Genomic DNA, 26217 nt, shown 5'->3' on the forward strand with positions numbered 1-26217 from the left:
CCCTTTTTGGTCGGAACGGGCTGGCGCACCTCGGACTGGATCTCCGGTTCGTACCTGCAGATGTGCCAGTGCTCTCTTCGCGACCTTCGTCGAGTACCGAGGGCGAGGCTCTGGCGGCGGGGACCGCGTCGATGCAGCGGGAGCGACCGTTCGTTGCTGCCTGCGGCGGTGATGTGCGGTTCAGGAGCGGCGAGAGCCATATCAGCTCTCGCGATGAGTTCCCGCGCTTCGCTCGCGATGAGTTCCCGCGCTTCGGCAGTGTTCGTGAGGCAATGTGCGTCGGTGTTGTTCAGGCAGCTTCAACAGGTGGCGGGGAGCCCGTGGCGTTAAAGGGAGTCGCGAGTCGCAACATCAAGTCGACAACCAAGAAACGGACTCGTGATGTGGGTTGTGGGTTGTTGTTCATGGCATATGTGTTTTTCCTTGCTCTAGTGATGCAGTTTAATGTTGTTGAAATAAATGCCAGCAGTTCTCGTGTGAAAGTGGATTTGGCGGAGATCAGTCAATGGGAGTTGTATTATGATCAATGTGATGTGGGGGCTTCAGGAGCGGTGGTGGCGAATAAAAAGGTTGGGTTGGCCGTCCATTGTCCCGGGCCGCAGGTAGTTGCTTTGTCATGTGCTGGGATTTTATCATAAAAGCGCGCTGTACGGAAAAATGAGTTTGCAATACTTCGAATAATGTTCGTAGTGATTTATAACGAGCCTATGATTGCAGTGTGGTTTAAGTGGAGTTGCTCCCGTCTAGCTGCCGTGTGGGTCTCGGAGGTCGACTCAGGACCAAGATTGGTGCCCTGGTCGGCGTTACCCCCACCTCTGGTTGCGAGCGCAGCTCTCTGTGTTCGCTCAAGGCCGTTTGGACGGGCGTTGGCGTCTCAACTGATTGTGGTGCGTGAGTTGTTTTGGAGCATTAAATGCATACAGCCAGCGGCGCTGTTCAGTGCCCCCGGCCAAGGTCTAAGGCTGGCGCCACAGCTTCCAGACAGCGGGCTTCCGGCCTCGGAATGTTTATCTACGTCGGGTCTGCCTGGGGGGAGTGGGCCGGAGGCGTTTGATGGTGCCGGGGGAGGTTGGCTCGAAAGGTCGTCACGACCTCGGCGAGGGCAGTGTCAGCATGGGCCGCCTGGGGGCGTTTTTGCTGCGTAGTGCTGCTGTGCTTCTCATTTTGCTGCTTCATATCGGTAACACGGTCAGAATTTGGTGGGTGCTTTGTGCACCTCCGTCTTTGGAACCTGGCCTTTGCTGCTCCACTCGCTCGCATCGACACATTATATGATGTGGTGTGCTATTATACTTCGCTATTTTTCATTTTATTTTCATGATTATTATACCGAAGTCCTTGTAATGCTTCTTATAATGGTGATCATTTAATAATCATACTTTTAGGAGGGAGGAGTGTGGTGTAGTCTGCGGGCCTACGGGGAGGGGCATGATGATGATGCATGATGGGCGTGATGATGGGAGGAGTGGTCGTGGTGGTTATCGTATCTGCAAGGGATATAGGGTGTGCGTGCCGTCTGAGGCGTCGTAGTAATACTGGAGTCGCCCGGCTCGTGAGTGTGCCAAATACGGAATAAAGGGGAGCCGCCGGGCAGAGTACGCCCACGCTCGCACTTGTACAACGCAGCCCGGCTCGACTGTCCTTCCGCTCGTGTCTGCCTGCTAAGCATCTCCCATTCCAGTACAGTACAACTTCTGCCTTCAAATCCATTAGCTAAACCCCAGCCACCTGTACTCCCACTCTGACTGCTGCAAATGCAGTGTTGCTGCTTCCGCCAGGGCTTGGTCTCGGATTTAATTACTCATGCTCCCAGGATCAATAAAACACTGTCCTCTCCCCGAAGTTCCGACTCCACAATACTGTAATGGATTTAGAAAGACATGAAGATTCTGAAGTGGGAATAATCGGTTTATTCCACTCACAGGCTCAGCACAGGTCTGGAACAGAACCAGGTCATGTGATGACACCTTCCCCCCACTTCCCTCCCCTTCCCCCCCCCCCACATCCCATCTGGCTCTGCATTGCCCCATATATATGTTAACATAAACTACTCCATGCATGATACATGTCAAATACGTACCATTTTTAACATTAACTAAAGCAATTAGTCCATCCCCCATGCAGCGCGAGGTGGGGGTCCTGCAATTGCTTCTGTCGGTGTGTCTCTTTGTGTGTGTCTGGCCAGGATTCCAGCCCAGAACCTTTTTACCATTTCAGATTTTGTCATCAACCATTTGGAGGAGGGGGGAGGTGGAGCAAATATATATTTGTGCCTTGTCTTATTTAATCCCCCCCCCTGTCTGCAGCAGGGGTTAGTAAACCACTTGCAGTGTGGCACGTGTACAGGCAAATATTGTAAATCATCTCCCCCCTCATCACTACCCCCCCCACCTCCCGTGCCCCCTTTATTTTATTCTGCTCTAATAGGAACACAAACAACACGGACATTCGCAGTGGAACGAATCACGGAGCGGACCACCCAAGATCGAGGGGATCGCGTTCCCAGCCGAGCAAGCCCAACGTGCATTTGGTGTTGCAAGGAGATCCGAGATCTCCATGACAACACCGTGAAGTTTCCGAAAGAGCGCTGCTCGTACAAAACGTCCTCAGGAATGAAGATGGGGGGGGGGGGGGGATTTAAACCAGAACAAGAGTAGATCCGACTTTTAACGGCGATTCTTTGATCCCTTATAATCGATATCACAGCTTCGAGAGGCTATAAGGACATTTACGTCGATATTTATGACGTTGTCACTTTCAGGCAATATGACTCACGCTCGCTAACAAACCCAGAATGATTGTGGCTTTTCGTCGACGTGAGGAAAGGGATCTTTTAAATTTTACTAACCCATTTTAAATGATATATAACTTATAGTTAGTTATGTGTAGGTGATGCAAGTTCCTAACTCGTCGACAGGGGGCTTACATCCACTTTCATCCACTGCCTTTTCGATCATAGGCCTTAAAGGCAAGGAGATTACAAAACATTACTACGAAACAACGATTCAGGGAATTGTTTTTCCAAAGGGAAAGTGATGCCGTTGTTGTTGTTGTTGTTGTTGTTGTTGTTGTTGTTGAACGGTGTTTGGCTCAATTCGTTAATTATAATTGACGTATTCTTCATGGTATCGCCACAGTTTTAAATGTAATTATACACATAGTGACCGGATGGTTTAAGAGTGTAAAGGAAATAAAGAAACCCCTTGAATGAGTGAAGAAGAAATTACATATGTTTTCGTTTTATTCGCCGCCCTGGATGTGCGACATTAGATGAAGAGGAAGAAGAGAGAGAGAGGGAAAGGGAAGCGGTTTGCGAGTAACTCTGAGGTGAAGGTTCGTAATCAGGAGGAAATAATATCCGGGGCTGTGGGACGGCGAAACGGTGAGGGTGGGGAGTGATGAGGGGTTAATTGTGTGTGTGTGTGTGTGTGTGTGTGTGTGTGTGTGTGTGTGTGTGTGTGTGTGTGTGTGTGTGTGTGTGTGTGTGTGTGTGTGTGTGTGTGTGTGTGTGTGTGTGTGTGTGTGTGTGTGTGTGTGTTTTTATATAAGAAAGGGACTGCGATGTAGTCTGCAAGCAAAGCGAAGTGTAAAAGCGAACGGGAGTCCAGAAGAAGATACGATTAACGATACAGAAGGGGTGAGGGATACAGGGGAATTGGTGGGGGTGCTGTGAGGGATACAGGGGAATTGGTGGGGGTGCTGTGAGGGATGCAGGGGAATTGGTGGGGGTGCTGTGAGGGATGCAGGGGAATTGGTGGGGGTGCTGTGAGGGATACAGGGGAATTGGTGGGGGTGCTGTGAGGGATGCAGGGGAATTGGTGGGGGTGCTGTGAGGGATACAAGGGGAATTGGTGGGGGTGCTGTGAGGGATGCAGGGAATTGGTGGGGATGCTGTGAGGGATGCAGGGGAATTGGTGGGGATGCTGTGAGGGATGCAGGGGAATTGGTGGGGGTGCTGTGAGGGATGCAGGGGAATTGGTGGGGATGCTGTGAGGGATGCAGGGGAATTGGTGGGGATGCTGTGAGGGGTGCAGGGGGATGGGTGGGGGTGCGGTGAGGGATGCAGGGGAGTTGGGGGGGATGCTGTGAGGGATACAAGGGGAATTGGTGGGGGTGCTGTGAGGGATGCAGGGGAATTGGTGGGGGTGCTGTGAGGGATACAAGGGGAATTGGTGGGGGTGCTGTGAGGGATGCAGGGGAATTGGTGGGGATGCTGTGAGGGATGCAGGGGAATTGGTGGGGATGCTGTGAGGGATGCAGGGGAATTGGTGGGGATGCTGTGAGGGATGCAGGGGAATTGGTGGGGGTGCTGTGAGGGATGCAGGGGAATTGGTGGGGATGCTGCGAGGGAGACAAGGGGCATTGGTGGGGGTGCTGTGAGGGATGCAGGGGAATTGGTGGGGGTGCTGTGAGGGATGCAGGGGAATTGGTGGGGATGCTGTGAGGGATGCAGGGGAATTGGTGGGGATGCTGTGAGGGATGCAGGGGAATTGGTGGGGCTGCTGTGAGGGATGCAGGGGAGTTGGTGGGGATGCTGTGAGGGATGCAGGGGAATTGGTGGGGATGCTGTGAGGGATGCAGGGGGATTGGTGGGGGTGCTGTGAGGGATGCAGGGGAATTGGTGGGGATGCTGTGAGGGACACAAGGGGAATTGGTGGGGGTGCTGTGAGGGATGCAGGGGAATTGGTGGGGATGCTGTGAGGGAGGCAGGGGAATTGGGGGGGGTGCTGTGAGGGATGCAGGGGAATTGGTGGGGGTGCTGTGAGGGATGCAGGGGAATTGGTGGGGGGGCTGTGAGGGATGCAGGGGAATTGGTGGGGATGCTGTGAGGGATACAGGGGAATTAGTGGGGGTGCTGTGAGGGATGCATGGGAATTGGTGGGGGTGCTGTGAGGGATGCAGGGGAATTGGTGGGGATGCTATGAGGGATGCAGGGGAATTGGTGGGGGTGCTGTGAGGGATGCAGGGGAATTGGTGGGGGTGCTGTAAGGGATACAGGAGACTTGGAGGGGGCGCCGTGAGGGGATACAGAAGGGCATGCTGTGTTGAATGGCTTTGTATGCTAAAAACGGATGGGGTGAGGAATCTCGTCAGACTCCATGCAGATGGCCGTGTGCTCTGTTGCTTCGTGGGGTCTTTGGATCGAGACGTTATCTGCATCACTAAATGCTCATATGGCTCGAATACGTATTTGTCCTCGAATGGAAGGTCATCTTTGTCCCAGAGAAGTACAAGGTGATGATTGAGTGGGAAGAAACCATTAAAGCAACTCGTGGGTGGAATGAAACTGCAAGAAGGTGATGTGTTCTATAACCTTGCGGTTACGTTCTCAAAGGCACTCAACTCTCATTCCCTCATCATTCACCTCGCAGAGAAGGCAGCAATGTGACTCCAGGGTGGGAGAAAACTTTCTGGTTCCAACAGACCCTTCCTGTAAGCATTATTCAACATGCTCTTGGATATATGCTGGCAAGACCCATTTCCCAGAAGCTTGGTGACGTCCAGCATCATACTCTAAAGATCATCAAGACAAATCCTAGCACTGGTTAAGCATTGATCCTCCATCCCACAGAAGAATAGTAGCATGCTGGTTTGAGGCTAATCCATGCTAACTACTCCATATGAGTCATTGAGGGTAACCTGGATAAGCCACAGGATGAGTGGGAAAGTTGCAGGCATAGATTGGTCACTAATCCCTCCACCAGTATGCCTGATCTTTTCTGCATCCACCATCTCTAAGTGAAACCATGTTCCAGCAGAGATTGTTGGATTTGCATAGCATGTTTGCATTGAGGCTTTTAAAATCGGGTTTCTGTCAATTGTGTAAAGCATGAATAATTAGGACATGGAGATGTCATATACCAGCTTGGAATGTGTGTCTTGTGGTGGACATCACAATTTTGTGACGTTTATCTTCCAAAAAAAAATAAGAGGACAATGTCAATCGAGTCGATTCTATAAACGTTGAATTAAAATTTAAAATCCAAAGAAATCCATTGCACATGTCATAGTGTGAAAAAAGTCATTTTTCAGAATCTAAACATTATTTTTATGTATTTGTACCTTCATTTTGCTTTGTGCTTGTTTTCTCTTCAAGATGTTTCATTTTAAAATCGAGTTGGATAGGTATCGATAAGCAGTGTGGATAGGTGGGTACTTGGATATTGGCACAATTGTACAGGCTTTGTTGTTGTTTCTTATGCAGCCTATGGCTGTTGGTTGCATCATTTCTGGAGGTGTGGCTGTGCCGTTGATGCAGTGCTCCTGTTACCAGTAAGCCGGAACCCCTTTTCCCGACCTCGGAAGGATGATGGGCTGAGTCAATCCACCTGGTGTTATTTCAATGGAAAGAAAGGGGCTCAAACCCAAGACCCTAAGATCTTAAGCCAAGACTATGCTTTGTGCAGGCTTCATGGGCCCAATGGGTTCCTCCTGCATTGAAGTTCCTTGAATGACTCACAGTACCCCCCCTCTCCATACCCTTCACGGCACCCCCCCTCCATATCCTTCACGGCACCCCCCCCTCCGTATCCTTCACGGCACCTCCCCTCCGTATCCTTCACGGCACCCCCTCCGTATCCTTCACGGCACCCCCCCACTCTGTACCCTTCACGGCACCTCCCCCCCGTACCCTTCACGGCACCTCCCCCCGTACCCTTCACGGCACCTCCCCCCCGTACCCTTCACGGCACCTCCCCCCAACTGTACCCTTCACGGCACCTCCCCCAACTGTACCCTTCACGGCACCCTCCCCCAACTGTACCCTTCACGGCACCCCTCCCCCAACTGTACCCTTCACGGCACCTCCCCCCAACTGTACCCTTCACGGCACCTCCCCCCAACTGTACCCTTCACGGCACCTCCCCCCCCAACTGTACCCTTCACGGCACCTCCCCCCCAACTGTACCCTTCACGGCACCTCCCCCCCCACTCTGTACCCTTCACGGCACCTCCCCCCCCAACTGTACCCTTCACGGCACCTCCCCCCCAACTGTACCCTTCACGGCACCTCCCCCCCAACTGTACCCTTCACGGCACCTCCCCCCCAACTGTACCCTTCACGGCACCTCCCCCCCCCAACTCTGTACCCTTCACGGCACCTCCCCCCCAACTGTACCCTTCATGGCACCCTCCCCCAACTGTACCCTTCAAGGCAGCTCCCCCCTTCTGTCCCCTTCACGGCACCTCCCCCCCCTTCTGTCCCCTTCACGGCACCTCCCCCCCCCAACTGTACCCTTCACGGCACCTCCCCCCACTCTGTACCCTTCACGGCACCTCCCCCCCACTCTGTACCCTTCACGGCACCCCCTCCACTCTGTACCCTTCACGGCACCCCCTCCACTCTGTACCCTTCACGGCACCCCCTCCACTCTGTACCCTTCACGGCAGCTACCCCCTTCTGTCCCCTTCACGGCACCCCCCCCTTCTGTCCCCTTCACGGCAGCTCCCCCCACTCTGTACCCTTCACGGCACTCCCCCTTCTGTCCCCTTCACGGCACCCCCTTCTGTCCCCTACACAGCACCCCCTTCTGTCCCCTTCACGGCACCCCCACCCCCCACCCTCTGTACATTTTTTTTATCCCACTGATGAGCCGGATCTGGATCCGAATCTTTACCAAAATTGAATCGATTCGTCCTTATCACACACTCAACATTCATATCCACCATGTTTCGTCCAAATCCGTCCACAACCTTTTGAGAAATCCTGCTACATGTCATTTTTGGCCTGATCTCTTAATAGTGAAGAATCACTTAAAAGATTCTAATATCCAGATCTGGAACCACATATTCACCAGTCTAATCAATCCATTGTTGTCACACACCCAACCTGTAAACCAAATTTTGTCCAAATCCATCCATAACTTTTTAAGATATCCTGCTCACAGACACAGCCAGCTAAACATGGGTGAAAACAGCCTCCATCCACCTTCGGTGATGGAGAAAATGAGATTTTGTAAAATTTGAGATCTTACAGATTCCCTTCACCCTCGGAGTAACATTTGCCCTTGCCTTTCTTTTTCTTTATGTTTTAAAGTAGTTTTAAAACATTATCATTCATATATTCTAATATTTATTTACACTGTCGTTTTGACTTTTTAGCCTAGCAAGTACATGAAGTAATCGGTCTGTGTCTTTGGGTTTAAGTCTGCATACAGATCCACTTTATAGATTCTGTAGTTTATGATCAGATCTACTGTAATCTATATACCCCAGGTTCACTCTGCATTGTTAAAACAAGCAGAGTACCCACCCTACGGGCGATCTTGTTCCAAGCGTGCAACACGTTCTTCTGACGCAAACCTTTATTTGGGCGATGTATTGGCAACTGACAGCTGCCTCAATCGCTTCCAAAAATAAAAATAACCCAGGTTCCGTGCATGAAGCAAAAACATTTTCCAATTGTTTATAATTAAAAACACCTCACTGCACTGGAAAACGTGGGGACAGGAATACTGTCATGTAAATTCATGTCATGTCATGAATCATGTAAAGGGTGTGCACTTGTAATACCCTCTCCCACCTGGAGTGATGCTACATGATGCACATTTACATGGAGAATTCACCCCCACCCCCAAGACTACTGCAAGGATAAAGACCCCATTATACACTAATGGGTTCATGCTGATCCTATGTAGCAAGTATGGATGTAATTGGCCCATAACTGTAGACGTAGTAGCACAACAAGCACCCAAGCAAACACACACATATACCGGTCTATGAATTATAGTAAGGATGCTCAGTCTTCTGTGGTCCATTTTTCTTTTATTGAAATACCATCTTGGTTTCTACATAAAAACATACAAATTCTCTTCCAAAGAACTTTCATGCAAGAGGAGGCCATTAGGCTCATCAAGCCTGCGCAATGGTTGCCACCGTATGATTGTTTGTCTGTGGCCAAGTTATCCTTTTTGAATGCTGAGCGTCAAGCGAGGAAGCAGCACATCCTATCGTCCAAGTGTTGGCCAGAAAAGCATGCATTAGAGTCGGCACAATGTTTTTCTGTATTTTTGTGATCATAAAACCATCTGAATGAATATTCCGATTGATGCCACTCTGGCACCCTGGAGCATTTTTGTAGAAACCCATTAATATGCAAATTAGCGGTGGCCATTGTCGAAATTACTATTTTTCTTAATATCTCCAAAAGTAAGCATCCAAATGGCCTGGTTGAGGTGTCTACACCCATGTTTTTAGGGTCACTGGTCATGATAAACCCACTTACAATTTAATAACATTGAAATTTAGCTCATTAATATGCAAATTAGCAGTCACCATTATTGAAAATGCAGATAAATAGACATATAGATAGAAAAAAAACACTTCAGTCTTTGTGAATATAGATCACTTTATTATTCATACAGATTCAACAATTCGATAGTATGCAATGAAAGCAGATAACAACATGAACAAAAGAAGACATTCCTGTGTAAATCAAATGTTCATATATATATATATATATATATATATATATATATATATATATATATATATATATATATATATATATATATATATATATATATATATATATATATATATATATATATAACAGGTTTGTAAACCTTATGAAGGTTACTTCAGTGCTTGGTGTCTCTTTCAGTGTCAGAGTCATCATCAGGGGCAAATGCAGCAGCTGTCTTGGTGCGCTCATTCCTGCAGCCAGTGGCATGTACAGAAAACTGTGCATGTTAAATTGGCTGCTGTGCAGCGGCATTGAGCTGTGTAGCATTACTTGTCGGAGGAACATCCACATCGTATTAGCTCCAAGATCTCTGGTGGTGCAAGAGCGACATTGGGCGGCAGCATAATTGGAAGTAATGATCTTGATGCCTCATCACGTTTCCATCCGTACTGAGTGGGATCCAGAGGTGGTGGCTGCAGCTCAGCAGCTAACTTCCATATTGCTGTCTGGATATGAGCATGTCGCACGTTTTGTTCAAAGGACTCTGTAGTTGGTGGCAGAGCCTTTAGGTCTGATGTTTTGATGGCATTTGGTTTCGCCATCTTCATAAACCACACCTTTTTGCGAACATCAGACCTGTTGCTTCTCTCCTTGCTACCATAGCAAACAGCCATGAACACAGTGGCTTCGGTGATGACATCGTCAATAGATGCATTCACATTCCCAAGTTTTTAAAGTGAATGGCCTGCTGTGAGTGTCTTCTTGCCAGTCAGTTTACCTCTACCATACATTTGGGCAACGATGTCGCAACCTCTTAGTGTGTGTAAAGCTAGTAGGTCTTGCACCATCCCGGCATGCTTTCTGGCAGTGGCCCCAATGTCGATCAACGATCGGCCAGGACATGTTGCTTCCATTGTTACACAGCATTGCAGATGAAGTTCTGCGAAGTGATACACAAGCAAGATGAACACATCAGTATCATCACAGATGACTGTGATGCATTTTGCACCATCTTCGGCAACTTTAGCGACTTGCTGAATCATGATGACATCTGCCTCCTCGTGCGTCGTCTTCAAATCAGTGCGACACCTTTGGGCTCTGTGGTGTATTTCCACTGGGGTAGACTCCTGTCCCGTAATGATGAGCCTGTGTTGGCTCTGCTTTCTCTGTTGACTAAAGTCAATCAAATTCTGGCAAATCAGTTTTATCAGCTGAACTTTGTTCTCAGTTACTGACAGAACCACCAGCTGTCGAGGCAGCAGAGTCTGGCGGTTCAACCTGTGGCACCTGCTAGCTTGCTGCCCAGCTCTTGCTAATCTTGTTCCACTCTTGATGCTGAAATCATGATATCTGTCAAATACCAGATATACATCTGATTTGTCCACCTTTACCATAATGTAGCTCGTGAAGTTGTCAACAAAGTATTGCACAATTCCCCTGTTCGGCCAATGAATAACCCAGAGGATTGCACAACCATCCAAGATGATGACTTCAGGTTGTGGACCCAGTCTTGTTGAGATTTCCACTTGGAGATTCTTCTTCAATGTCGAATTGGTCTTTGCTATTCTCATCTCCCCCTTTTCATCGAACATTGATGTTGGCACAGGTGCCAGCTCACTCTAAGACGTCACATAGTTTGATGTTTCGACTTTGTTGGAGTCCCATGACCTTGGAGTAGATGATATTTAGATCACAAACCTCAGTAGATCCCACACGCATGACTTTCCGTGTCACTGCCATAGTTATGACTTGTTCAGATAAGGGAGCATTGAATCCTGCTGGCCAGCTTTCTTCATGCGAATGCATCTGTGCTCGGCCAATGTCAACTGCCTTTGGCACGTTCACCTTCTCCGGTCCAATTCTGCCAGTTACAATGTTGACAACTCTGTCTGCATGTTCATTTGGGTCAAGTGGGTCGATACAGGACTGGAGTTTTCTCCTTATCTTATCTCGGTTCTCTGCATCAGATCGTATGCGTGATGGCTTCTCTTCCTTGTGAATGGTCACCTCTGTAAATATCTGCCCCTCAGACATATCTGTGAGATCGTGGACTATCTGACTAAACATGTGCATACTATAGGCCCACTTCTTCAGTGTTGAAGGCTTCAGTTTAATGCCAACGATTCCATGTATGCCATGACCGTAGCGCATGAACGTGGACTCTATGTACATATCCGACCATATGCCATTTCATAGGCCCTTCTTGTGCCGCATCACGTGATCTCCTTTTAAGAACATTTCCAGAATGTCTCAATGAAGCCTTTCCATCGATCGAAGGTAGTAGAGTCCATATCTAGCATAGTTGTGATGTCCAGCCGTGAAGAAGTAGGGGAGTATCTCCTTCATAGCCAAAAGATGCAATGGCCAGTCTCCTTCACGCTCAGCACGAACAAATGCCATCATGATGAATACAGGTTTCACAAGGTCTGTACCCATAGTTGTGTGGTCATGCTCTTTGTTGCTTTGGTTTCAAGAGTGTCCATTAAGTCTTCATGGCTTTCTGCCTAAACCACGCTGGAACGAAGGACCTCCTCAGTCACCAATCGCAGGGCCCTGAAGTTTTGGGGAAACTTTTTTTCCACCAATCATATGAGCATCACCTCCAAAGGCAGATTTCATCCCCTCTTCCAGCCCACTTTCAGCCATCAAGTTCCCCACACAACTGATGAAACTCATAAGGGTGTGCATGCCGCCCAGCCTTGGTATGAACTGGGTAAATCGCTCAGGATAAACCCATTTAACATTAACGGCCACTCGTTACAGCTCTTGGTCGTTTGTGAAGATGGTTACGGTTTGTCCACACTCTGTGGTCAAGTGTTTTCCCTCCATTGCTGTAAACATCGTGTCTGAATCAGCTGGATCCATATCTATGAGTGGTGTATAAATGGCCCTCGTTGCAGATTGGATGGATCGTCCTTGCTCTCTGCAGAGCTTCGTATTAAAGCCACCAAACTCTGGTGTCTTCTGATCAGAAATGATTTGCTTCAGAAAAGAGAAATCCATATCTTGAACTCTCCTAAGTTGTATAGCTTGATGAGCCAATACGCGGAGAGGTAACACCACACGTGTGGCTTCTTCAACTGGCATCGCTGGTTTCTCAGGTCCCTTGTACCCTTGAACCGAAATGTCTTCTGTCACAGGTGTCTTCATTTCATCATGGGTCAATCGTCTGATGATGGCTTCATCTTCAGATGTGGAAGATATCTCCTGATCTTTTATAGTAAGTAGTACTGCAAGAGAATGTGTTGAAACGAGTCCATTCTGGGATGAGATATTTGTGTCGAGGTTGTCAGCAACAACCTGAACGAGGCCACATTCAGCATTGGCGGTTCCCCTAATCCCAGAGTGAACAGTTGCAGCCTTTGCTGCTGATCCCTTGAAACGCTGAAACTCATCATAGGAACAGGTCACACGATAGTTTTACAACTGCTCGATGAGGCTTTTACGACTGACTTAACTAGATAAGAACTCCCATTGCTATTTGGAGTGTAGTTGGTCGATTGGTGATCATATTCGTTATGATGTTTCCTATCAGAGCTCCTGGAAGTGTGCAGTCCAGTTTTGCTGATATTTTGGAGAGTAGCAATTGAAGGGTTGAACTCACTGCTTCATTAGCAATATCTATATTAATTATAGTCTTATAGGAACTGGGGTCGGACGACAACTGCTTAGATTCCTGTGCACCCTTCTTGGCAATTAGTTCTATGGAAACATCAATGGCGTCATCTTCATCTGATGCTACTAAGTTGATTTCAGTGGACACTCTGCTGCGAAACAAGATTAAACTAGCAACACCTTCACCAGACAGAACCAGAAGCTCAGAGCCAAGTATATCCAACAATTTGGATAACAGGGTTCGTTGAGAGTATAGCTTTCCTCCATGATCCTTGTACATATTGTGGACTTCTACTGAATTCCAGATGTGCAACATGTCGTTTTTCATCGATAGGATGGTAGAGCTGATAGCTGGCTCAATGTCCTGAGTTTCTCTGCCACTGTGTGCTGCTGCTGCAACAGAACGGGGTGCCATGAAGGACTTTCTGCAGTCATCGTGATATCTCTCATCAACAGCATGAAAATCCCTGATTGCGCCCATTAATCGTATCTTGACCTGGCATCCTTCTTCATCCTAGTGGGAATCAATAACATCTAGAATAGTTTGTTTGAAAGTTGTCCGATCAACACGATCTGCAGTCCTACAAAGGAGAACTCACCGCCAACGATTAGGATTCTTCTTATCAAAGTTCCTAATGCACTTTTCTCCGCAAAAAATGCAATGTTCTTTAAAGTCAAATACTGTCGTCTTTGAACGGCGGCTTCTTTGCTTGTTGAAGCATCTTCCAAACAGATATTACTCATTCGTTTCAAGTGTCGTGTGATGTGTACGTTGACGCACAGTCTCTATGGCATTTGAGCTCGATAGATTCGTCTGCCTGTAATCTCTGTTCAAGCTCTTCATGTATACCATCTTGTCTTGCTTTGCATGACCGGATGATACTTCGCACTCTGTCTGGACCAACTGTTACCAGAGGTTTTCCAGCTTTAGTTGCATCGCAGGGACTGAAGAAACAGTCTCCCATGGTGATTGAGCCTCAACCTGTAACAATAGAGGCAATTATAAACATCAGTCAACATTTAATTTCTTTGTTCATATTTTAAAAAATTCTCAGGAAACAGGTTCCACCCTGTGTACTTAAAAAAATCAATAAAATACACTTGCTTTCAGACAGATCATGTTAAATAATAATAATAAAAACTTGCTTGCAAATAATATCGATCGTTCTACTGTATCAGAATATATTACTCTTACTTAAAACTCAGTTCTCCATGTTTGTTTCATTACATGACAAGCCTCAACTTACTTGATCAGAAACAGTTCATGCTGTTGATCTTCTGAGGTCAGCCATTTCTTCACAACTGTACTGGGGATAAACGGCTCTGTGCAAGTTATTTTCAAACAGTTTTGTTGTTGTTGTATAACTGTACTGCTAAAACGCCGATCGGCGCGGACAAATTCAGGGGGTAGGGTTATGCTAATTGGCATATTAATGAGCTAAATTTAAATGTTATTAAATTTTAAGAGCGTTTATCATGACCAGTGACCCTAAAAACATGGGTGTAGACACCTCAACCAGGCTATTTGAATGCTTACTTTTGGAGATATTCAGAAAAATTGTAATTTCGACAATGGCCACCGCTAATTTGCATATTAATGGGTTTCTACAAAAATGCTCAAGGGTGCCAGAGTGGCATCAATCGGAATATTCATTCAGATGGTCTTATGATCACAAAAATGCAGAAAAACATTGTGCGGACTCTAATGCAAGGTCATATTGAAAAATGGTGTTTGACATCCGGACTATAGTTTTAAAGTCTTGGCTACAATTCTGCGACGCTTTGAACTGCTGATCTTCCAGTCTCGAAGCAGACACTCCAACCATTTGTCACTGAGGCTGTTTATAAATTTTTTTATTTCTTGTCACTTGGTAATTCTTGTGACTCAGTCTGGTGTGCATGTTTTTATTTATTGTACTGTAATTTCTTTTGTTTAATTTTTTAACTTCCCTTATCTTATGTTTGACATCATTGAGGCAAAAAACCCTCAATGCAAATGCAGCACTAAGCTATTTGTTGTTCTTCTTTTGACCTGTCTATTTACTCCAGCCGCAGCTGATTATATTTGTAAAACTGATAGTTTTACCAAACCATCTCACATTGGCAGGTTTCTACTTTTTGGCTTGCAAATAGATTATTTTTTAATTTTCTGTTGAATCCCCCAATTTTTTTTTTTAATTAATAAAAAAATTAATCCACGTTCCCCTCACACCCCAATCAGTTATGTGGTGCTGGTCAATTTAATGTTTTAAATTTTGTTTTCAGATGTGTTATTTTATTTTTGTAACAAGTCAAGTTATTTATTCTCACCTCTTTTGGAAAATTTTTATTTTTATTTTTTCTCATCAATTGCCACTGTCATTTCTGTTCATGTACATGCCTGTCTTTTCTTCATCCTTTTGATTATTGATCAGAAAAATTCTGACCAGTGGAATATCTGGTTTTGTAGTTGTTGTTTATTCATTTGCTGTATAATTTTTGAGATGCATTGTTCCTCCTCTTTTAGCTTTTGGACTAACCTTATCGTCCTCTACCCCACCCCTCTCCTCTTCTTCTTTGTTTTTTTTTTCTGTTTAACAGGCTTGTTAATGTTTTTCTAATCCCAGTACAGTATGGCTGGGATACCGTGGGCCACTTCAACAAGGCAAGGTACGGTCTGAATTCCTTTACCAAATTTTCTGTGGTTTGTACGGTACATTTTGTTGGGCATTTCCTATAATTTGTTTGCGTTTCTGCATCTTTCACACCTCATTTTCCCTCTTAGATGAAACGGTCTCCTTCCTTCCCCTTAAAATGTTTTTTTCTGTTCTTTTTATTTTCATTACCATTCCCTCTCATTGTATATTATTTGTTCCTAATCCATCAAACTGCAGTGAACCACACTGCTCCGCAACCCCCCTCCACTGTCCCGAGCCTTGCACCTTGCAGAGCTACCTGTAAAGGGAAATATTCTTCCATTAACAGACTAAATTATAAAGGAGCTCTATTGGTCTTGATCTGACTCTCATTACTCTTGGGAATAGCAGTCCTGTTTCTACCGACCGAAGTGCTTATGGCTGTTGAGACAGGCAACTAGGGCTATGCTTGCGCTATTGATATGCTTAAGATTATAAAGAGCTAACACAGAGTAAAAAATGTCGAAAGTCATAAAGGCGATGAGTATGATACATGCTCATGAACGCATTGGGATTGACATGCTTCTCTCTTATCCAATATCGCATGTTGTAAAGATCATCACATTTTCTGTGATGTGCAACAGTAATAGTGGATACAAGGGTGCAATGTGTCTACCGATGTATCAGTGATAATGAAAACGATTTCCGGGAGTATTAAATTGACTGGTTTCATTAACTCCCAGTGCTTCCTTCAAGCCAAACTCCTCCATGCCCTAAAAACTGCCATATTCGCAATCACAGCAGATAATTTCCTGTTAATTTGAGCTTTTGAATTGTTCTTATTTCGATCCTGTGTGCTGCTAACTTGCGTCCATCATTAAATCGACCCTTTACTGCACTGATTTGAATTGATTCGTAAATATGGCATTTTATATCCTTGCGGTAATTCCTGTATTCTTCATTGACTATAAAAAAAATATCGGTCAGAAAATTCAGGATTGGTTGTGCGTGTTTAATCATCCCTGACAATTTATTCTGGGTGGCTGCACCAACTCGACACCTCATTTACAAGGCCAAAGTGGAGGGAGGTGCTTGGAGGGGAAAATTCACTGTTGCCATAGCAATATCAAAATGGGTTTGATTCAGATGGTAAGTAATTATTTATATATATATATATATTTTAGTTTTGGATTTTTCTTTTCAAATTACTCATTCTAATGTGAAAGCATGCATATGTTGTGGATCATGGGTTATTGAGAGGTTACCAGATGATAACCAACTAACTTGTCTTAAAAGGACCATAAATTATTCTCTTTGGTGCGAATCAACGTAATACGGTACTTGGACTCGGTGACGGCAACAGAATAGGTGCAAATTATTTTTGTTAGATGTGAGAATTTTTCTACGTTTTGGGAAATGTAATTGCCAGCTGGACAAAAGGCCTGCCGAGACCATAACAAGTCGTACGCTGACCCGCTTTCTCCGAACCGCTTTGTTTTTAATAATAGTTGCTGCCAAGTCCATTCAGAGAATTTGTACAAAGGATGCACGCAATCAAAAGGAGCCTTTTGGTCAAGTTAAATGTTTCCTTCAAATCGATGAATACCGAAAGGACCTCGACAGCACTTTAACCTTAGTTTTAACCCATCGGCAAAAAAAGGAACCAGGGTCACTACCATAACCGCAATTTAGAGACTCGCTTCCAGGAGAGATGAGGTTTTGAAACGCGTGATGTTGGAGAAGTCGAGAAAACGGGAAGAAACGCAAAAATGACGCAAGCGTGAAAAACTCTCAAATGCTGAAAGATCCTGCGGATTGTAATCTAGTTTTAGTTTTTACCTTTTAAATCTTAACAAACAAGGTAACCCAAGTCCAAAGAGTAAAGTTAAATTTGAAGAGGTTTGGGACGTACCATATTAAAAGAATGCTTTGTTGTGGCTGTGTATTCACCAGTTCTGTGACTCAAACCAAAAGTGCATGTTTTTGTTTTTTTTTCCTGGTTCTCGCAAACGGTCAAAGATATGAGGAGCATAAAGCGGTGTACCGTATGTATTGATGTATTAAGAAAAATTTCTATATTCCCTTACAAGTCATTCAAATTAGTTTACTGTATTTAAAATTCATCAAGTAATAAACCACTGCTATGTCTTGGACTATTGCGAACATCTCGTTCATATAACTTTTTTAAAGCCCCTCATTTGCTGATATTTTCGGATTCGCATGAACAAGCGCTTGATTTTTAAGTCCGATGGTATGTGGGTGTGGTTGAACTGACCTTTTGCCCTGGCTGTCATGTTGGCTGCAAATGCAGTTTCTGGGATGGAGCTCCAGCCGCTCTCTACAAGTGAACGAGAAATGTTCAATCAACTCTTCTGGAGCCTCAGTCCTGTGGGAGGCCGAGTGACAGGTACGTTTGAAGGATATTGGTGTTGCCACCACCCTATGTCACGCAACTATGTTGTCCACTTCACCACTGCAACCTCATTTTACATTTTACTTTTTTGTGAACTACTTGTGTTTGAGGATAACGTTTTTGTTAACTTTACATTAGTTGCTGTGATTATCTAACTTTTAATATACCACACTCATGAATGGAAAGCATCGATGCTATCATACTGAGCACATTTCACAAGCTGTGTATTTAACTATTGATTGTTAACAGATGCATTGGATTATTTCGCAAACTATTCTGGTTCCAGAGTATATCCGTGTGGCACTCAGGCCTGCAGTGAGTTGTGAACTGGGTTGCAGGGAAGTGTTGGAATGTTGACTATTACATGTTTGTTCAGTTATTTTTAATGTGGGGCAACAATTGGACACAACCAGCTTGGGGATATGGAAAAGGGATTAGGAGTGGGCTCAAAACACTGCCTTAGAGAACTCCAGCCTCCACTGGGAGAGGGGAAGAGAGGGTTCCAATGATTGCAATACATTGACTGTGTGAGTGCAGGAGTTCCAGATGCAATAATAAAGGTGACTTTAAATGCCACAGTCAGAGAGCTTGGCAAGCAAAGCAGGATGCCAGACTGTGTTGAATGCCTGACATATGTCCAAGGAGATTGGCCTGAGTTCTTCATTGAGATTTAGGGTGTCCAAACATTGCTGAAAGAGGAGCAGAAGCATGTCCAGAGTTCAGTGACAGGAACAGAATCTAAACTGATGGTTAGAGATAAGACTGTTTGAAAACAGGAAAGACTTGGCATCAGCAGCAATGATAGATTCCATGACTGATTGTAATCGGAAGTGCTTGTAAATTAATGTTATGTAGTTGATAGGATCTGTTTTTGCACCCTTCTTTTAGATGGGAATGATGCTTGCTGATTTCTAGGCCGATGGCTATGTGGCCAAAGGAGAAGGATGGACTGAATAGGGTAATCAAAGTGGAACCAAAAATGACAGAACAGGATTTGAGAGCACGGGCCCATTGCTAAAGTAAGGTCAAGGCAGGATAGAACTTTCTTTAACTTCTCAGGTGAGAAGGATGCAAAGTCCACAAGACAGTTTGTATGGGGGTATAAGATGGGGACAGAGCTGGATGGGTACACAAACACAGAGCTTAGACATTCTCCTTTATCTCTGGCAGTCTGCAGGAATGTGGTTTTCAGTGAGGGATGGGATGGAGGGGGAGTATACACCAGCGATGGACTTGACAAGGCACCACCATGACTTGTTGGAGAGTTCAGCCTTGAGATTTGTAAGATGGTGTTTCCTGGCATGCCTGAGGATGGACACACATTTCTTGCGAGCCTTGCACAATGAACTGAAGTTTCCTTCAGTTCGGTTAGTTTTGCATGTTGAGAAGTAAACTGCCTGACCACAACTGCCTCTCCGCATGATTCTCTGTACAGTGCCTACAGGATTAATAGAATAGCTACAGGTGGGATGGCAAAACCAGTGCATGGGAGAAAGTCAGCTTTTGTGAAAGTATTCCCAGTGGTAATCAATATCAGGTGCTGTGGAGATGCTTCTGCCTTGATGAGCAGAAGACGACCAGGAGAGATTGGATTGAAAGTTTGGCATTACTTGGTTCAGGAGGGAGGGTGTACAAGATGCAGAAATTCATGTTGTGAACCTTATAGGTTGGGTCAGACCCAAGGGATCACAGAAGACCTTTGCCACAGTGCCAGGGCTGGTTGTTGATGAGCTGACCAGTAAGTGTGATTGTGTCAGCAATGTGTGTTTCGGATTGCCATGAGCACATAGAGCTTCCACACAAGATGTGCTGGAGACCCTCCACTTCACTTTCCCTTCACTTCACTTCCCCTCCACTCTTCATTTGTTCTCCTCTACAATGGGTGTATCTTGGATCACATTCACTGTTTATCCCATTAAAGAGAAAAGTTTGTGTTGTTGTCTGCATATAGGTGTTACACCCTGCTCTCATATTCATGCCTATTTAGTTGACAGTTAAACATTCTCTTGTTCACCAAACCAGTGGTGTTCCATCGCTGGTTGACATTGAGGATAATCAGTGAGGATCACTTGTTTCCTCTGTGTACGAGTCCATATTTGAGGTAGAAGTAGACACTTGTTTGATGTGGGATGAGGACCTCAAAATATTATACACACCAACCCATGTTCAGATGTTGTCATATACTGCAGCCACTCTACCTTCCAGCCATTATCAAGTTTCAACTCGCAATTCATAAAAAAAATCCCACTGGCAATGTTGCCATCACCACCTCTGACCCCACCCTCCTCCCAACTCTTCCTTTTTGTTCAAAGCCATGCCATTTGAGTTTACGAATCCTATATCAACTTAACGTTTTGGTTTTTTGGGGGGACACCCGTGTGTATACGTGCGTCTATGTGTACTGTATTTGTTCATTCCCCACTGGCAAGCCTGGATAGGTGTAACACTCACCTTTACTTCATAGTACCCTTTGCTCGATGCAGTGTTTAATGAAAAATATGTTGTGTTGTAATAAGCCATTGTTATCCCACCGATGAGCAAAGCACGAGTAACAGCTTGGCCCGCTGCTAAGAAATCGCACCGAAGCTGTAGAGTGGATTGGAGGGTGTCTTCACCCAGAAAAGGGGTACCATGTTCGAGTAAGGTCCAGCAGAATAAACACTGGTGTATAAATTTCACCCCGGACTCCTTCCCCCCAATCCCTTCCCCTCCCCCCTCCACCGTCTTACCTGTTGTAATATAACTAATTTTGTACTTGTATCCATGGAATATAACTTTGTTTTATTTCCCAAAGCAGCTTCCACTATCACTTATTTGCTATTCATTGCTGAGTCTTTTATAGTGTTATGTTCTCCATTCATCACTGCACTTGGAGCTGATGGTGCAGAATTTATTTTTTTGTGAAATTTATACTTTTGACATTTTTCAATCAAACCAAATGGGATTATGTCATCGGTTTCCCATACACCAATTGTTTTTCTTTTTAATGGCCATTGTGCCATAAACGTCCATAAATATTGTCACTGGGTGGGCAGGATAGCTTTGAATTATGTCTTTACTCACCATTGAGCTGTCGAGTTGTAAACAACGACCCAGCTATAAACCGTCACATTGGTGTCACATGCAAGGCGATGAATGGGTGCATGTGCCGTACTTCGGCAGGAAAGCCGGATCACCCATCTGCTCAGACTGGTTGGTGATGGACGTTAAAGATCCGCAAGGTGTCTTTTGTGAAAAGGAGGTCAGTTGTCACCGCACTCTGACCAAATGACCAACTCCTGCTCTAAAGTTCAGGGAAACCTACCTCAGCAGCACAGCCACACTCCCAACGATGATTATGTAAACTCGCAGCCACGTAGTTCACAAAAATTAGTGATTGCGTGAATGAATGAAGTGTCACTCATGCACAAAAGTATATTTCAGCCTCAAAATTTCTTATTCTCAAAACGTCTTCCACAGTTCCCTTTTTTCAACATGGCGTGTGCCTGCGTGTGTTGCTACTCCTCCTACAGTTCTGGGCTGATTACATCCAGACTTTCTACATTGGATCAACATGACCCTATTTGATGTAGAGGGGTGTTTTATCTTTGCTGGTGGTCTTGGGGTGGGGACAGGGAGAGGTGGAGGGGGAGGAACGCAAATTCTCTTTGTAAATGTGTATCGTGTGGTGCTGCCTCCAGGTGAGCGAGGGTATTACAAGTTTCCCCATGTTTTCCAGTGCAGTGAGGTGTTTTTCATTTATGCAGAAGAGGGATTTTGAATTGCACATTTGAATTAGTATAATAACCTATCCCTTCTGGCTGTTCCCATAGGGAGTGGGTGCTTCAAGTAAATAATATTATCCTTTGTTTAACCATTTGTAGAGTAATGAAATACATTTTTGGGGGAGAAAAGGAGGAGGGGTGGGTGTCTGGCAGGGGAGAATGAACAAACATCGACAGCACATTCACCTTTTGACGAGACCCTGTCACAGATATCACAATCACGACACGTGCATACTGTTGCGGGCCGTGCGTCAGGTGAGAAGACCACCAGGGGGAGAAGCTATCTTGGGTTCCCACCAGACTCCCTGGAATTGCAAGCCGTCACACACGGATAATTCCATGACGCGGTGGATCGCTAACCGACCGTGAACCCCAATAACTCAACCACATGACCTAGGGTCCTCCCGTTTACGGGTTAATCGGATGACCTAATTACTGGGGGATACGCCCTCGGTACGCCTTGTCCGAACCGGATCACTTTACCGGATCAGATGCAGCTGAGCGATACTGTCAAGGATGTACCGGCTAAAAGGAACGGATCGTTGGGAATAAAGTTCTGGCTAAGTTAGGATACGGACCATGCTGGATCAATGAACGAACAGACAAAAATGAGCTGCGAACATTTCTACAAAGGATTTATTAACAGGCAGGCGTGGAAAGATATGTGGCACAGTAAATGGTGTTTATTGTCTGGAGCAGAAATAGGAAGAAATGGGAGAGGTGCGGCAATATTCAAGCAACTTACAAAAGCGGACACAGATCAGAGCTATCTAATCCCGCTATAATTCTTGTACAATCTTAACTCAAGCGAGGACAGGTGCCAGGACGCACACGCACACGCACACGCACACGCACACACACAAAACCCCATGAAGAGTTAATGAAGCGAAAAAGGAGGGGAGATGAGGCTAACGGTCTCTCAATACCTTGCATGATTGCCCAACCGCGCCACCAATACGTTTTGTGGGCGATACCTCCCTGACAGCTGGTGCGTCATCTATTGCTTCGTGGCACTCGTGCAGCTTGCGTCGGTCCAGAGAATGAGACATGACCGTCAGCATGAAGGGAGGGACTTTGGTGGAGTCAGAAACCAATGGGTGGAGAGAGACTGAGTCCGAAGCAAGTGGGTGAAAGGCAGCGAGGTGGTGAAGAATGCAGAGTCAGCAGGTGATTTAGTAAAGAAGGGCAGAGCCAGCAGGTGAATGGGTAGGTTGTCGATCCCAAGCCAGACAAAAGGAGTCGACAGGAACGACACCCTAGCAGCTTCGCGACCCGTCCTTTTATAGACCCCGTAGTGTGGGGCGGGGGCGACGACCCGAAGCAGTGTCGTCACCCGAATGGGGCGCTCTGGTTGGGCCCCGACCACTGCGCGGCCCGGCCGTGATGGCCGGAAGTGGCTCCACTCCACTTTTGGCAAGACTATTCCAAGCTGCGGAATCGTTTCGCTCCGAGCCCCGTGATATGAATCGCCTTGCACCGAACCCCGTGCTGTGCCCCGACGACCCGCGGTTGATGCCGGTCAATGTGCCTGCTCCATGGTGCACCACGCAGCCCGAGTGATCCAGCCGCACAGCATGCATCTGCCTGGTAGTAGCTGCATCGAGGCGGAGGTGCGGGAGAATGTCTGCTGTCCGCGAGAGACATTTGTGGCCGTTGTGGTGAGCGAAGACTGACCGTAAGAGGTTATTGTAACCCCATGCGCAGACCTGACCAAAGATGAGTGTTATTCGTGCCCCGTTCCGTACGATGATAAAGTATCATGACTGCGCGTGAGTCCGCCATTGTACCCGTGGTCAGCGCGTGGGTCCGCCCACCATCAAGCATGCCCAATACAGTGCACATGGGTCCGCCATTGTACATGTGGTCAGCTCATGGGTTACCCTGCCATTGAGCATGCCCCATACAGTGCCAGCCGGTCCGCCATTGTACATGTGGTCAGCGCATGGGTATGCCTGCCATTGAGCATGCCCCGAACAGTGCGTGTGGGTCCGCCATTGTACACGTGGTCAGCGCATGGGTATGCTTGCCATCGAGCATGCCTCACACAGTGCGCGCCGTCCGCCATTAAGCACGTGGCCATTTATCAAAGGCGGTGTCATGTGCATGGTGCCAGTCCTGATTTATGTCAGGGAATTGAGGGAAAAGTTTGAATATAATTATTGGACGGAAATTCGGATTGAAAAGGGGACAGATATATTTATTAATGGGGATTTGGATTGAAGAAGAGTGCGCCGCGTGCATACTGTATGTTGTTCGCATTTGGTGTTTTGGTTATGCCTCAGATCGCCTGAACAGTGGGTGGGGGGTCGTCGCTGTGGGGCATGCGCTCCGTGCATCGCTTGTGTTTATTGTTGGCTTCTACTGCTGTCCTTGGTCTTCTGTGAGGACGCATTCTTACGCGAAGGGTGCGGCTGTGGTTTTTACCAATGGGTGTTCGAGCGGAGTGCCTGCCGACCTCGAAAGGACCCCTTGCTTGGATTTACCTCAGTAATAGCGAAACAAGAAAGAGTAGGAATGAAGTTCAGAGATTTAATCAGAACTAACTATGATATTTACACAACGCTCTGTCCCGTTTGACCCACTAGACAATGAGGAAGGGACTATCTGAACGTACATTAATGAAATAACTGACGGGGGACCACTGTATGTTGGCTGCTATTGGTGTTGGAGGGATGCGGTATCCAGAGCCTCAACAATACAATCACCCTCCATACCGAAGCTCCCTCCCAGTCCTACCAATATCCATCCATCCCTCTATCTCCAAAGCTTCTACCTATCTTATTCCAGTGTAAACCTCTTTTGTTTCTACTGCTACTGCCCTTCCAGGGTGACATTCCATTCCATTCCAATACATTAATATAATGCATCCTCATGTTGTTTATTTTAGAGTTTGTGTAATGTAATTATTCCTGGTATTTAAGTTTTCTTTCTCTTTGATACACTTGAATTTGCTGTATGTAGTCCAAGTCTGATCGTGATTGTATAATAGATGTAACTGAAAATCATCCTCACAACCATCGTCTATCGCAGGAAAAAAATCTTCAAGCTTCATGAATTGTTCTAAACCTCGTATTTTCATTTTTACTTTGTACTGTTGGTTCCCAAACCTGTTAGGTTGGTTACCTTACCAAGCTGTCATGTGCCAGGAATGTATTTTTGCACCGAAGCCAAAGCTGCTGTTTCTGAAATGTCGACATCATGATAATTGTGCAACTACTATGGCAATGTTTGATGAGCTTTATTTCCAGTTTTCCTTCTTGTTTATACTGATTCTGGAGTATGACACTCATTTAATGTCAGAAAACAGTTGAGTATATGTGCATGGCTCACAAAGTGGGTATGATGTGGTATGTTTGTGGGAAATTCCACATAAAACTATTATGAGGTACTGAGACAAACCATCAATGGTCAGAAATGAAAGTGGACATCTTGGGGAACCTGTAGAAACCGGCAATATCATACTCTCCATTTCCCTGTTTTATTAAAGATGAATTGAAGCAACAGAATATGGGTATTGTAACCTTAGAAATGTTAGTTTGATTGGTAAAATTTTTATTTTACTGTACGTTTCTTATGTGAGAGTTATTTTGAGTATGGTGTCTCAGAATGTGAACTTTGGTGTCTTTTATGTTTTGATGATGTTCTGTCTCCCTATTCGGGTTTTCTGGCATCTACCCTATCTGATGAAATAATGGATTTGTAAATACCGCTTCGTGTCCACTGCATCGAGAAAAATAAGGAGTCCAGTGTTGATGATGTTTCTTATGATTTTTATTCCAAATCTCCCTTAATTTCTTGGAAATATGACAGAGTCTAATGGCAGAAAAATATAGATCAAAATTGTGATCAGAAAAATAAAATTCAGACCGCAAGTAATCCCATCTTGATTTTCGTGTCAGTCCCGTTATGTATGAATAATCATCTCTCGTCGGACGCAAATAACGCTAGCATTAGAAAATCTTGCCGTCTTGCATACTTCCCCGATTGATGGATATAATAGGCACTTGCAAGTGTGTCAGCACATTTCCATTCGCCGTCGAGCGCAGAGTTTGTCTTCTTGTCCGTGTCTTTGCGAGAGCTGTAACGTACAAATCCAGCATGAGGACGCCGAGCCAAACGAGGTGACTCACATTTGTCTGATGATTCTTCATTTTAACCAACGCTAGAATTTTTTGGTGCTTCATGAGGATCTGAGAGGTAAGAATTATGTTTTTCTTTTCACGTTTAAAGTGATTATTTTCAAAAGTTCGAAAGAAATAGATTCGATTTTAACGTTATTTTTCGCTTACAAGTGTGGCTTTCTTTGCTACTGAACTCGTCTGTGTTTTCTTCGTAATTTATAACATCAGACTCTCAAAATGTGTTTTTTCTTTTTCCTTTCACATATTGAGCCTGTTTAAAAAGGCA

At 45.6% G+C, this 26217-nt stretch overlaps 1 protein-coding gene across 4 annotated transcripts in view; it reads left to right on the plus strand.

Moving 5' to 3' along the window:
* LOC147034364 (uncharacterized) overlaps window positions 1-26217 on the plus strand; it is a 117857-nt gene that overhangs the window by 10490 nt on the left and 81150 nt on the right. The window contains exons 1-3 of one of the 4 annotated variants that reach the window (XM_085881501.1): window positions 3215-3333; window positions 15599-15667; window positions 17945-18040. In XM_085881501.1, coding sequence (XP_085737627.1) covers window positions 15631-15667; window positions 17945-18040 — 133 coding nt within the window. In that variant the 5' untranslated portion in view covers window positions 3215-3333; window positions 15599-15630. Of the gene's footprint in view, window positions 1-3214; window positions 3383-15598; window positions 15668-17944; window positions 18041-26217 lie in introns of those variants that run through there. The other 3 variants (XM_085881508.1, XM_085881492.1, XM_085881517.1) reach the window with 3 other exon arrangements.

Source organism: Eptatretus burgeri, chromosome 1, assembly GCF_056783735.1.
Source record: "Eptatretus burgeri isolate ZD-2024b chromosome 1, Ebu_testis_v1, whole genome shotgun sequence".
Classification (NCBI taxonomy): Eukaryota; Metazoa; Chordata; class Myxini; order Myxiniformes; family Myxinidae; genus Eptatretus; species Eptatretus burgeri.